Source organism: Ammospiza caudacuta, chromosome 23 (assembly GCF_027887145.1).
Source record: "Ammospiza caudacuta isolate bAmmCau1 chromosome 23, bAmmCau1.pri, whole genome shotgun sequence".
In the NCBI taxonomy this organism is placed as follows: domain Eukaryota; kingdom Metazoa; phylum Chordata; class Aves; order Passeriformes; family Passerellidae; genus Ammospiza; species Ammospiza caudacuta.
This window is the reverse complement of record NC_080615.1, coordinates 6758921-6772328: the sequence shown is the minus strand read 5'-3', so window position 1 is coordinate 6772328 and position 13408 is coordinate 6758921. Positions and strand designations below refer to the sequence as shown.

At 44.1% G+C, this 13408-nt stretch overlaps 1 protein-coding gene across 2 annotated transcripts in view; it reads left to right on the top strand.

The window, feature by feature from the left end:
• Positions 1–13408, top strand: part of ARHGEF12 (Rho guanine nucleotide exchange factor 12) — an 87549-nt gene that overhangs the window by 48977 nt on the left and 25164 nt on the right. For both annotated transcript variants that reach the window (XM_058818943.1, XM_058818942.1), the window contains 13 exons: positions 1190–1239; positions 1955–2012; positions 3438–3616; positions 4627–4704; positions 4921–5040; positions 6044–6178; positions 7348–7419; positions 8274–8366; positions 9938–10048; positions 10991–11089; positions 11777–11819; positions 11940–12045; positions 13037–13174. In XM_058818943.1, coding sequence (XP_058674926.1) covers positions 1190–1239; positions 1955–2012; positions 3438–3616; positions 4627–4704; positions 4921–5040; positions 6044–6178; positions 7348–7419; positions 8274–8366; positions 9938–10048; positions 10991–11089; positions 11777–11819; positions 11940–12045; positions 13037–13174 — 1282 coding nt within the window. The remainder of the gene's footprint in view (positions 1–1189; positions 1240–1954; positions 2013–3437; positions 3617–4626; positions 4705–4920; positions 5041–6043; positions 6179–7347; positions 7420–8273; positions 8367–9937; positions 10049–10990; positions 11090–11776; positions 11820–11939; positions 12046–13036; positions 13175–13408) is intronic.

The following is a 13408-nucleotide window of genomic DNA, read 5'->3' as shown; positions in this document are numbered from 1 at the left end:
CCTGCTGCAGCTTGGGAAGGGATGTGCAATCTGCCATGGCCATCCTGGAAATGGCTCTGAGCTGCAAGAGAAAACCCCCAAACTCCTGGAAATGGCTCTGAGCTGGGGCAGAAAACTCCCAAACTCCTGGAAATGGCTGTGAGCTGGAGCAGAAAACTGCCAGGTTCCTGCCAGGTGGGGTGGCTGCAGTTTGGGGAGGGATGTGGCACTGCTTTCAGTGTCAAGGAAGGTGAGAGCAGCCCCCAAACCTGCCAGGACATCCTGAAAGTTGCTCTGAGCTGGAGCAGAAAACTTGCAAACTCCTGGAAATGGCTCTGAGAGGGGGCAGAAGACTCCCAGACTCCTGGAAATGGCTGTGAGCTGCAGCAGAAAACTCCCAAACACTCCAGGTGGGGTGGCTGCAGTTTGGGAAGGGATGTGGCGCTGCTTTTGCTGTCAAGGAAGGTGAGAGCAGCCCCCAAACCTGCCAGGACATCCTGAAAATTGCTCTGAGCTGGAGCAGAAAACTTCCAAACTCCTGGAAATGGCTCTGAGCTGGGGCAGAAAACTCCCAGATTCCTGCTGCAGCTTGGGAAGGGATGTGCAAGGTCAGGGTTGAGCAGTGAGTTTATTCCTCTCAATCTTCAGCCACTGAGGGAATGAGAGGACACAGCCCTAAGCTGTGCCAGGGGAAGTTTAGGTTGGACATCAAGGGAAAATTCTTCACTGGAAGAGGGATTGGGCACTGGAATCACCTGCCCAGGGAGGTGTTGGAGTCACCATCCTTGGATGTGATTAAAACAAGACTGGACGTGGCACTGGTGCCATGGTTTAGGGGATGAGGAGGTGTCAGGTCACAGGGTGGACTTGGTGATCTCAAAGGTCTTTTCCACCCTGGTTTATCTGGGATCTGGTGGGTTTGGAGCTGACATCTTTGATCATTCTGTGGTGATCTCAAAGGTCTTTTCCACCCTGGTTTATCTGGGATCTGGTGGGTTTGGAGCATCCCAGGGGAGGAAATGGCTCCATGGGACATGGTGGGATCCAGTGCCAGGTGAAAGCAAAACTGCTCTAGACCCAGAGATTTTACTGAGAGAGGAAGCTTGGCTGAGTGCAGGAGTATTTTGCATGTTTTACAGAAGTCATAAAACCATTTTTGCTCTAAATGATTGTACTGAAACGGGAACTGAGTGATTTCTTGTCTCTCCAGATGGAGCAGCCATGCGGGCTGGAGTGCAGACAGGTGATAGAATTATCAAGGTAAGGACTTTGAAATGGGGAGAGAAATAGCTCCTTTGTCCTAAATGAGCTCTTTTTCTGAAAAAAACCCAAAACATTGATTTGTTTGCATTAGGAATGGTCTAAGCTCCAGTGTTCTGACTCTCCTCCAGATCCTCATTTCAGAATTTTATGGACAAATTCTGCATCCTGCCAGGCTCAAATATCACAAATACAATAAAACCAGAAATGGCAGGGAAGAGAAGCAAAGCAGAGTTGTTAATAATGATCTGTAAATAAACAGCCTGCCTGAATTGTTGTTTTCTCCCCTAACTGCTCCCACATCCATGTTCTTTTTTAGTCCCAAGCAAGTAAGAAATCAAGTCAGTGACTTAAAAGACTCTGTAAACTATTGCTGCAAAATGCTGCAGCAGCTCCTGACACAGATGGAGCTGGGACTGCAAGCAGGCATTGAAATTAATGAATTAAATTAGCTACCCTGTTGTTTTCCTGCCCAGGCAGAGATGGATTGCCCTTTTTTTGTTTGTCAGCCTGCTTGAGTTCTTTCAGAGCTTTCCTTTTGCAGAGCTCTGCTCACTGAGATAAACTGTTAGAAGGATAAATAATTTATCTGGTAATGTCTTGAAAGAGGCAGTAATGGAGATGGAGGAGAAGAAAATGCTGCTGTTCTTCTGGAATGTGTGGAATTGCTTGGAAACCGGGAGGCAAACACTGAATTTTCTCTGCTCCCTGCCAGGTGAACGGGACTCTGGTAACGCACTCGAACCATTTGGAGGTGGTCAAGCTGATCAAGTGTAAGTAAAGGTGGCTCTTGTCACCTTCAAAGTGTGACAGGCATCATTTTAAGGGCCCTGCCAAGGGTGAGGCCAATGCTGAGAGATCAAGGAGTGTGTGAAACAGGGAAGTGAAATTGAAATGGTTTTGACATCCTGAATGTAAGCTGATACATTCTCCTGTAGCTTCTCCTTAACTTAATGTTGGAATTGCCACCAAACCTTGCCTGGGTGCTTTATTTTCACCTTAAATCCCACAGCTGGGCAGCACTTAGTGTGATTTCTGTGTGATACCTGCACAGCACTGCAGGAAATATGTTCTTGGTGGATTTTCTTCTATAAGGAAGGAGATATTTTCAACTTAAATACCACAACTGGGCAGGCACTTAGTGTGATTTCTGTGTGATGTCTGCACAGCTCTGCAGGAAATATGTTCCTGGTGGATTTTCTTCTATGAAGAAGGAGATATTTTCACCTTAATTAAGGTGAAATAAATTAATTAAATTGGATTAAATACCACAGCTGTGCAGCACTTACTGTGCATTGCTGTGATGCCTGCATGGCACTACAAGAAATTCCTTCCTGGTTGATTTTCTTGTATGAGGAAGGAGATATTTTCAACTTAAATACCACAACTGGGCAGGCACTTAGTGTGATTTCTGTGTGATGCCTGCACAGCTCTACAGGAAACACCTTCCTGGTGGATTTTTTTCTAAAAAATTAATTCACCTAAAATACCACAGCTGTGCAGCACTTACTGTGCGTTTCTGTCTGATGCCTGCGTAGCACTACAAGAAATTCCTTCCTGGTGGATTTTCTGCTGTGATGAAGGAGATATTTCCACCTTAAATACAACAGCTGGGCAGGCATTTAGTGTGATTTCTGTGTGAAATATGTTCGTGGAGGATTTTCTTCCATGAGGAAGGAGATATTTCCACCTTAAACACCACAGCTGGGCAGACACTTACTGTGCACTGTTGTGTGATGCCCGCATAGCACGACAAGAAATTCCTTCCTGGTGGATTTTCTTCTATGAGGAAGGAGATATTTTCTTAAACACTTAGATTTTCTTAAATGTGGTATCTCTTAAATACCACAGCTATGCAGCACTTACTGTGCACTGCTGTGTGATGCCTGCATAGCACGACAAGAAATTCCTTCCTGGTGGATTTTCTTCCATGAGGAAGGAGATGCTGCTGGTTTATTTTGTGCGTGTGCACTGCAAATTTAACCTGCCGGGTTGGAAATTTGGCTGCTTGCTTTGTGAGGGCTGATTCTCACGGAAGTTTTGGGAATATCTGGAATTTCTGAAGCAGGCAGCGCTCTCAGGCTCAGCTTGGGGGAGGAATGGTGTGAGTTGTGTCTGCAGGGTGAGGGACATCAAGAATCACGGCAGTGTCCCCGTGTGTGTGTGTGTGACCTGTGCCTGTCCTTGTGTCCCCACAGCGGGTTCCTATGTAGCTCTCACTGTCCAGGGGCGCCCTCCAGGGTCGCCCCAGATCCCCCTGGCGGATTCTGACGTGGAGCTGGCAGCTTTTGGGCATATGCCTCCCATCATGGCATCCCCCCACTCGCCTGGCACGTCAGGGAATGCAGAGAGGATCACCAGCCCAGTGCTCATGGGGGTAAGGTGGAGAAATGGACTCGGGGGGTTTTGGCCTGAATTTTTATTTTTTTACACTTCAAATTGGCATTGGGATATTTCCCAGCCCAGTGTTGGAGCTCCCCTGTCCCAAGTGGGGACTCAGATCATTGGAGCAGAGGATGATGATGATTTTGACACTGAGCAGGAGCAGGTGGGGATGACTTTTAGCCTTTTTTCCCTCCACCAAGCAGAATTCTCTTCCCCTGTTCCTAAACTGCTGAGTGCTCCTTGTATGGTGAAATAAGAATTTGGAAATGGGATTCCTGTTGTCCTGTGTGTGGGTAATTAAAATGCAAGTTAAACTTTGCAGTTCTATCTGAGATTTTGCAGTTCTATCTGAGATCTGAAAATTTTCCAGTAAAAATATGCAGTTCTATCTGAGATAATAGAAATACAAGTTTTTATACTGTTAGAGCTGTTCAAAATTAAGAAAGAATACCCAGGATAGGTTTGGAAATTTGGAGCAGAGGATGATGATTTTGACACTGAGCAGGAGCAGGTGGGGATGACTTTTAGCCTTTTTTCCCTCCACCAAGCAGAATTCTCTTCCCCTGTTCCTAAACTGCTGAGTGCTCCTTGTATGGTGAAGTAAGAATTTGGGAATTCCTGTTGTCCTGTCTGTGGGTATTTCTTCACTTAAGAAAATGCAAGTAAAAATTTGCAGTTCTATCTGAGATTTTGCAGCTTTATCTGAGATCTGAAAATTTGCAAGTAAAAATTTGCAGTTCTATCTGAGATTTTGCAGCTCTATCTGAGATCTGAAAATTTGCAAGTAAAAATATGCAGTTCTATCTGAGATAATAGAAATACAATTTTTATACTGTTATAGCTGTTCAAAATTAAGAAAGAATACATAGAATAGGGTTGGAAATTTGAATTGCTTCTCACAGAGATTTTCAGAGCCTGTTTGTAAGAAGTGGGTGAAAAATGTGCATGTCCATTTTGCTTTTCTGCCCAAAAAGCCCAACCTTAATCTCTCTGTACTTCTAGGAGGAGAATAACATTGTCCACAACCAGAAGGTGGAGATTCTGAGGAAGATGCTCCAGAAGGAGCAGGAGAGGCTGCAGGTACTGGAGTTGTGCAGGCTGGAGAGACCTGGGGGAAGTGATGCAAAGAGGGGTTGTTAATTTAATTTATTATCAGAGTAAACCAGACTTCATTTATTATCTGTTATTTGTTAATTTAATTATCATTAATTTATTGTCAGAGCAAAACAGACTCTGTGTGGCAGCTCTTTGGGTGTACAGGTGTTAATTTAAAAGACACAAACAATTCCTTTGCAGGACCTGCAGGAGGAGTACAGCCGGACCCCGTCCACCCGCCTGCTCAAGGAGATCCAGGAGGCAAAGAAACACATTCCTCAGCTGCAGGAGCAGCTCTCCAAGGCCACGGGCTGCACCCAGGTAATTTGGGCTCAGCCTGCTCTGGGGAGGGCTCCCAGGCATGATCCAGGGGGTTCATGCTGCTCTGAGGATGCCTCAGGTTTTGGGTTTTGTAATTTTCACATTCTGTGCTCATTTAGTGTGTGGGTCTGGGTTCACATCAGGGGATGCTGAGCTCTGGGCACAGAGCAGGGAAACAAAACAATTCCTGCTCCAGCTGGGCACCAAGGACAAATGATCCAAATCTCAGCCCAGGAGCACAAACCCCGTGGGCTGCAGAGAGAAAAACAAGCAGGGTGGGACTGCCTGGGCTAAAGCTGGAATGGGACAATGAACTGCAAGGTGCAAACGGAGCAGAGCTGATCCCAGGGAGAGACCCCGGGAGCGCTCGTGCATTTTGGGGCCATTTTGGGTCATCTTGGGTTCATTTTGGGGCCATTTGGGTTCATTTTGGGTTCATTTTTTGACCATTTTGGTTCATCTTGGGTGCAGCCCTGGCTGGGCTCTTGTGCTGCCCAAGGTGGATCCATTGAGGAGATCCTTTTAATAAATCCCTGCTTTATTCTCTAGCTCTGTCCAGTCTTCCCAAGCTGCAGTTGCTGGGACAGGCAGGCTGCTCCCTCTGCAGCTGGGATTTGAAGTTGGTGCTGTCATCTTAATGTGGAGTGCATTTTGCACTGGGCTCTCATCTCTGAAAAACCTGCTTTAAGGAACAAGTGCAAGCAATGATGTGTTTATTATCTGTCAGTGCAACTTAAAATACACCCATTAAGTCATTCTTGGAAGCTTTTTAAACAATTTTGTTTTCACTTTTGAAAAAGAAAAGAATTTAGGCTGTGTCATTTTCCCCTTTTCCCCTGTGTTAAAAGTGCTGAAAATTTGGTGTGGTTGTTTTCTCTTAGAAAAGCACTGCAGCCTTTTCTAGATAAATTAAAGGTTTTATGAGTAATGTGAGCTGCCTGGCTTTTGAAGGAGTTGATTTTTAAGGATGATCTCTTGAAATACTCTGCTTTCATCTCTGCAGGATGGAGTCCTGTCCTCCAGATCTGTGTCAGAGTCGCTGCAGATCAGCGAGGGCGAGGCAGAGAGTGGGGACAGTGGCAGCAAACTGGATTTCAGTGGTGACAGCCCCTCCAGACCCAACAGTGACATTGCTGATGTGAGTCTGAAAAGATTTTCATAGGGAAAACATTTCCCTGTTCTATTGGATTGGTGTTAGAGACTGGGAGAGGATAAATGGGGGGGTTTTGTCCAGGATTAGATTGTCCTGGCATTAATCCCTGTAACCAGACAAAGATGGATGCCAGTGTGTTTCTCTAAACTCATTAGAGCATCTTTGAAGGGAATATTCCAACTGCAGCACTGTGACTCAGACCCAAGCTTGCCCTGAGAGTGGGAAAGATCCTTCCCTCCACCAAATCAGCTTCAATTCCTGCTCCAGCCCAGGCTCCTGGTGTGCTCACTCATGATTTATCCATCTGTGTGCTCTCCCTTGGTGCCTGATCCTTAATTAAGCCACTCTCTGATTAGTGCAGGGGAATTGAGACTCTCTGCTTGGATTTGGCCTGAGTTTGTTGATTAACTTAAGGATGTGGGAGCTAAATTTGTCCCAGCAGTTGGAAGTGAAAGGGAGGTGGGTGAGATGGAGCATCCCCAGCTCTGTTTTGAAACATTGCAAATCTGACCAGATCCCCCTCAGTGCTTGTGTTTAATAAATGCAACAACAAAATTCATAATTATCTTCCTAATAATCATCATGCTGTCGGTTTTGGGATGGAATTTGATCAGTGCAGGTGATTGGCACACCCAACATTCCAGCTTTTCCATCCAGCTCTGAGAAAATTAAGGATCAGGGGTGAAAGAAACCTTTGGGAGTGGGAAGAGTTCTGCAGATGGGGAAAAGCCAGGCTGGAAAGCAGCAGCCTGAGCTGGAAAAACCTTTGGGCACACTGAAGATGAGCCAGCAGCACGTGGGTTTTGCAAATAAGGCCCTGCTGGGCTTCCTGAGCTAGAGCATTTCTGGCAGATGGGAGAAGAGAGCTGAGCTGTGAGAAAAGGTGGAGAGAGCAAGGAAAAAGCCAAGGGCTGGGGATTTTACAGCTCTGCTGTCGCCAGATTTCTGACCCAAACTTCTGCATTCACTCCAGTTTTGGGGTTTTTTTGTTTAACTGTGCATATAGGCACAGATTTTACTCTGGTTTTTCACACCTCCTTTTCCTGTGAGAAAGGAGAAGTTTTTGGCTGCTGTGGCTGACAGAGTGCCCAGTGCAGTTCTCCCTTCCCTGGATCTGCTGGTACTTACCAGAACTGCACTTCCCTCTTTCCCAGAGCCCTCGCAGTGGCCTGAAGGAGAGGATTTATTCAGATGAGAGCCCAGAAAAGGCTGAGCTTCAAGACACTGTGAGTACAAAGCATCAAATGTCCGAACAGCACCTCCTCTAACAGTCCCATTAAAATCTTGCAGTTTTCCCTCGCTTTCTAAATGGAGCATGCCTGAACTTTGCTTTAGAAAATAAAATGCAATTAAAGTGGTGCAGGGAAAGTTCATTGGCTGAGTAAATGTTTATGGAGCTGAAGAGCAGGGTGAGAAATACCTGATCAGCAGCGAAACAGCTGGGCCTGCAAGGAGAGCACTTGCACATGTTTTGTCATGAGCCCAGCCCTGTTTTTGAGGATATTCACTCATTTGGGACCTGCAGGGCTACAAGTGGAGCTCAGAGGAAGGGCAGAGCTGTCTGAACCCATCATCACCCTTGGCATGACTCCTGGGTTCTCCTTGCCCTCCTCCCAAAGCCACATTTCCCCTCTGTGCAGGGATGGCACTGGGCACTGGCTGCAGCTGCTCTTGATGCACCTGATTTGATCTTTGGGAATATTTGGATTTTTGGAGGGGCATTTAAGGTGGAGTTTTTGCAGAGTTATGATGATCAGAGCATCTCCAGGTTTCCCTGTGAGGGACAATGATCAGAACCTCTCCAGGTTTCCCTGTGAGGGACAATGATCAGAGGATCTCCAGGTTTCCCTGTGAGGGACAATGATCAGAACCTCTCCAGGTTTCCCTGTGAGGGACAATGATCAGAACCTCTCCAGGTTTCCCTGTGAGGGACAATGATCAGAGCATCTCCAGGTTTCCCTGTGAGGGACAATGATCAGAACCTCTCCAGGTTTCCCTGTGAGGGACAATGATCAGAACCTCTCCAGGTTTCCCTGTGAGGGACAATGCCAAGGTTGTGCTTTTCTCCTTCTCTCCCCAGGACTCGCAGTGCAGTGTTGGCAGTCCCCTGTCCCGGGTGGGGACTCAGATCATCGGAGCAGAGGATGATGATTTTGACACTGAGCAGGAGCAGGTGAGTCGTGGGGCTTCTTCTGCTCACAGAGACCCTGAGTTGTGTTAGAAAGTCTCTTTTCCCAGCCCAGCAGGCAAAGGAGGAGTCAGAGCTCTTCAGTTCCACTCTCAAGGTTGTTTATTGTTTCTTATCTATAAAATTCTTTCTCTGGCCTGCTGAGGTCCGTTCAGCAGGTCAGACAGAGGCACTCTGACACCCTCAGAGCAGTGTTATCTTTTTATACTAAAAACTACCTGTACAATATTTACAATTACTTCCCAATCCCTATCACCTGTGTTAGACAGTGAGCTTCTACTCTAAACCAATCCCAAAGTGCCACCATCCCAGCAGAAGATGGAGGCCAAGAAGAAGAAGGAGAAAGGCTGGACATGCCCAGATTCCTCCATCCTGCCCCCCTGAACCCCCATTCTAAATCCCCAAAAAATCTCTTTTTCACCTCATGACAAACTAATTATTATTCTATTTAGACTTTTGTTGCTTGGTAATTTTTGTGGTTTGTAAATTTTGTGGTTGGTAATTTTTTCCATGGGTCATAACCAAACGCACAGGGGCATTTTGGGCTCTGTGCCAGGGTCTCTGAGCCCCCTGGCAGGGTCTGGGCACTCCAGGACAGACAGAGGGACGTCCTGAATTCCAACAGGTGGGGATGACTTTGAGCCTTTTTTCCCTCCACCAAGCAGAATTCTCCTCCCCTGTTCCTAAACTGCTGAGTGCTCCTTGTATGGTGAAATAAGAATTTGGGAATTCCTGTTGTTGCTGATCTTTCCAAATAGAAATATTTGGGGAATTTATGAAAATATCCATCTCTGGGTCTGTTATTTTTCTTTCTTCTCCAAACTTCAATTTATTATTTTAAAAATTATATATAATTAATTAAATTATAAAATTAAATAATATATTTTTATAATAAATTTTAAATTTATATATATATAATTTTATAATTTATCTCTATATAATGATTATATATTATATATATAATTAATTATATATAATTAATTTATCTATATAATATATATAATTATTGCATATATATAAATTTATAATTTATCTATATATAATTATATATATAATTATATGTATAATTTTAATATTTATATATTTATTTTTAATATATATTTTAATATTGTATATATTTTAATATATATAAAAATATGTAATATATAATATATAATATATAATATATATTATATGTTTTAATATTTATAGATATTTAATTTAATATTTAGTTTAATTATATACATAGATTTAATTTAATAATTAAATTATAAAATTAAATGATACAATTTTATAATTAATTTTAAATTTATTTATATATAATTAATTAAATATTTATATAAAATATTTTTATCATTAATTCATTAATATTGATTTTTATACACACATATATAATTAATTAATTATATAATTTTATAATTAATTTTGAACTTATTTATAATTTATTTCACATCCTTCACTTGTTCTTAAACCCCAAATTCTTCCCACAGCAGCACAGCTCCCACATATTCCCCCTGCGTTATTTTAGCCGCCATTTCTGCTATTCGTGAATAATTCAGTGATTCCTGTGCCTGCAGATCAATGGGCAGTGCAGCTGCTTCCAGAACATCGAGCTGCTGAAATCCCGCCCGGCTCACCTGGCCGTGCTCCTGCACCACGTGGTGTCCCAGTTTGATCCTGCAGCGCTGGTGAGAAGCTCTGCCGTTCCTTCCCTGCCTCACGTTTGGGGATCTTCACCAGAATTTACCAGATCTTGTGCAGCACTCACGCTCTGTGCAGGCCTGGGGTGAAAAATCCTCATTTATCTCCTCAGATAAAGGGAGAAACACAAAAATAATTGATTCATTTCTATTTGGCTGCTTACAAGTAGTTATTTATCTCCTGAAAGTCTCTCATTCCACCCCAAGGTGTGAGATCAGTTGTCTGCAGGGAAATTTTGCCCTCTCTGTGCTCCTCTTCCAGCCCCTTCCCTCTCAGATTAAGAAAATAACACAAAAATAACTGTGAAAATAACTTACTCTCTATGTTTGGCTGCTTACAAATAGTTATTTATCTCCTGAAAGTCTCTCATTCCACCCCAAGGTGTGAGATCAGTTGTCTGCAGGGAAATTTTGCCCTCTCTGTGCTCCTCTTCCAGCCCCTTCCCGCTCAGATTAAGAAAATAACAAAAAAATAACTGTGAAAATAACTTACTCTCTATGTTTGGCTGCTTACAAATAGTTATTTATCTCCTGCAAGCCTCTCATTCCACCCCAAGGTGTGGGATCAGTTGTCTACAGAGAAGCTTTGCCCTCTCTGTTCCCCTCTTCCAGCTCCTTCCATTTCAGATAGAGAGAAACACAAAAATAACTGTGAAAATAACTGTTCCCTTTACATTTGGCTGCTTACAAATAATTATTTATTTCCTGCAAGCCTCTTATTCCAGCCCAAGGTGTGGGATCAGCTGTCTACAGGGAAGCTTTGCCCTCTCTGTGCTCCTCTCCCAGCTCCCTCTCTCCCCATTTCCAGAGCACCTCCCTGAGGAGCTGGGAAAGCTTTCAACCCAGCACGGCTAAATTCCTTCAAATCTGGAAAGAAATTTGGAGTTTTCGTGGTTTTCACCTCATTTCTTGCCTTCCTGTTCCCCACAGCTGTGCTACCTTTACACAGACCTGTACAAACAGACCAACTCCAAAGAGACCCGCCGTGTTTTCCTGGAGTTTTACCAGTTTTTCCTGGACAGAGCTGCAGTAGGTTCCTTTTGTTTTCCTCATTTTTACCCATCCAGCAAGTTGACTTTGACCTTTCTCCACTCACCTGAGCTGTGAAAAATTAAGAGGGTTAAAGCCATCCAAAAGAAACAGTTTTAAAAATCAAAATCAGAATAATGTTTAATAAATATCTTCATAAAATGTAAAAATGCAATAAAAATTTGGAGTATTTTTGTTACCAGGGAATGAATGGCCTCAGGTGCCTGGTAACAAGTAAATCCCAGGGGATTTGTTGTTGATAGGAGAAATAATTTAATTCAGCAAGTTCTGCCTCTTCTGTGTTACTTTTTTTAGTTAATAATTGCTGTGGGTATTGATGTGGCTGCTCCAAGCATTGGGAAATGTTATGTCTCTGTTGGAAAGCTGAGAAAATTCTTTGCTGTCATGAATTAAACTCCCAGAAACTTCATCAGAGCTTTATGTACCCCATGTTCATCTTAAATAATCCTGTGATAAATGATAAATGATAATGATAAAATGATAAAATGATAAATTGATAAAATATTCATGGGAGTCTTCCCTTTTCAAACCAGCAATAAATGGTTTGCTCAGGTGCTCAGCTTGGATGATTTTGGCATTTTAGGGAATTTCTTGGAGTGATTTGTGTGGTTTTTTTGGGGTGCTGGTTTCTCTGTGGGTTCTCCCATCCTTTCTTTCCTTTTGCAGAACCTGAAGGTCCCAGTTCCAGAGGAAATCTCCTTGGAATTAGGTAGGGTGGGAATGAAGGGCAGAGGGTGGGTTAATTCATTAATTAATGACTTTATTGAAGTGATTTATTGAAGGTGGGGGCGGTTCCCAGAGGAATAATTGTGAATTTTCTGCCTCCCAGACAGGAGAAGGCCAGAGCTCCTCCCTGAAGAGCTGCACCGCCAGTTCATCCAGACCATGCAGGATAAAGTCTGCCCAGAGGTTCAGAGGAACCTGGAAGATTTCAGGTACCAAAAGCTCTCTATGGAGTTTCCTTTTCATTCACATTTGATTTCAGTCAGTGTTCCAGCACAGGGAAACCTGAGGGAGATAAAATTCCTCTTGGATTGGATAGGAGCATACCAGGAATACACCCTGTGGCCAATCCTTAAATCAAATCATCAGCTGCAATCCTAGAGCTTGGATCCTTCATTCCTGGAAGTTCTGTGAGGAAATATTCAGAGTATTTTTTCTTAGGTCTTGTTGTATAAATCTCTCTCACTGATTGTGTTTATAATCAGCTTATATCTTTTTTTTTTTTCTGTCCCTATTTTCCTTTGGGCAGGGAATAATCCCCTTTACAGAGCTCAAGCTGGGCCAAGGGAAATTTAGGTTGGATATTAGGAAAAAGTTTTTTTCCAGAAAGGGTCTTTATAGATGAGGGGTGTTCTGCCCATGGAGATGATGGAGTCACCATCCCTGGGTGTGTTTAACAAAGCCTGGATGTGGCACTGGGTGCCAGGGTTTAGTTCAGGTGCTGGGGCTGGGTTGGACTCGATGATCTTTGAGGTCTCTTCCAACCCAGTGATTCTGTGATTCTGGGAATTCTGTGAATTTGGGGGAATTTTGGGAACTCTCAGGGATGAGGGAGGTGGTGGAGTCCCCATCCCTGGGTGTGTTTAACAAAGCCTGGATGTGGCGCTGGGTGAGAGGTTGGGGCTGGATTTGACTCGATGATCTTGAAGGTCTCTTCCAACCCAGTGATTCTGTGATTGTGTGAGTTAATTCTGTGAATTCTTTGAGCTCTGTGAATTCTGTGAGCTCTCACAGTCATGGAGTAGAAGTTGATAATCAATTTGCTTTCTCATGTGGAGTGCTAAGAGCTCCATGCCAAGCTCGGCGATGAATTTTCCATTCCTAAAAACCTCACGTAGATCCTCCAAACACCCTCAAAACCCCTCTGTGCCACCCCCTGAGTAATGCCCAGCTGCAGGTGATGCTCCCTGTGCCCTGTTGCAGGCAGAAGAGGAGCATGGGGCTGACCCTGGCCGAGGGGGAGCTGAGCAGGCTGGACGCAGAGCGGCTCCGCGACCGCAACGCCGTGGAGAAGGAGAGGAGCTGTGCAGAGCAGATCCTGGCCAAAATCGAGGAGGTCCTGTAAGTGACACCAAACAGGACAATGGGGGGAAGAAAAATAACCTTAAGTGCTGGGAAAACAGGGATGGAGGAATTGGGGAGTGGGGTTTGGTGTCACTGTGTGTAGTTGGAGTGTTTGTTGGGGTGGTGGCAGCTGGAAGGAAAAAGGAAAAGGAAAAAGGAAAAAGGAAAAAGGGGAAGGGAAGGGAAGGGAAGGGAAGGGAAGGGAAGGGAAGGGAAGGGAAGGGAAGGGAA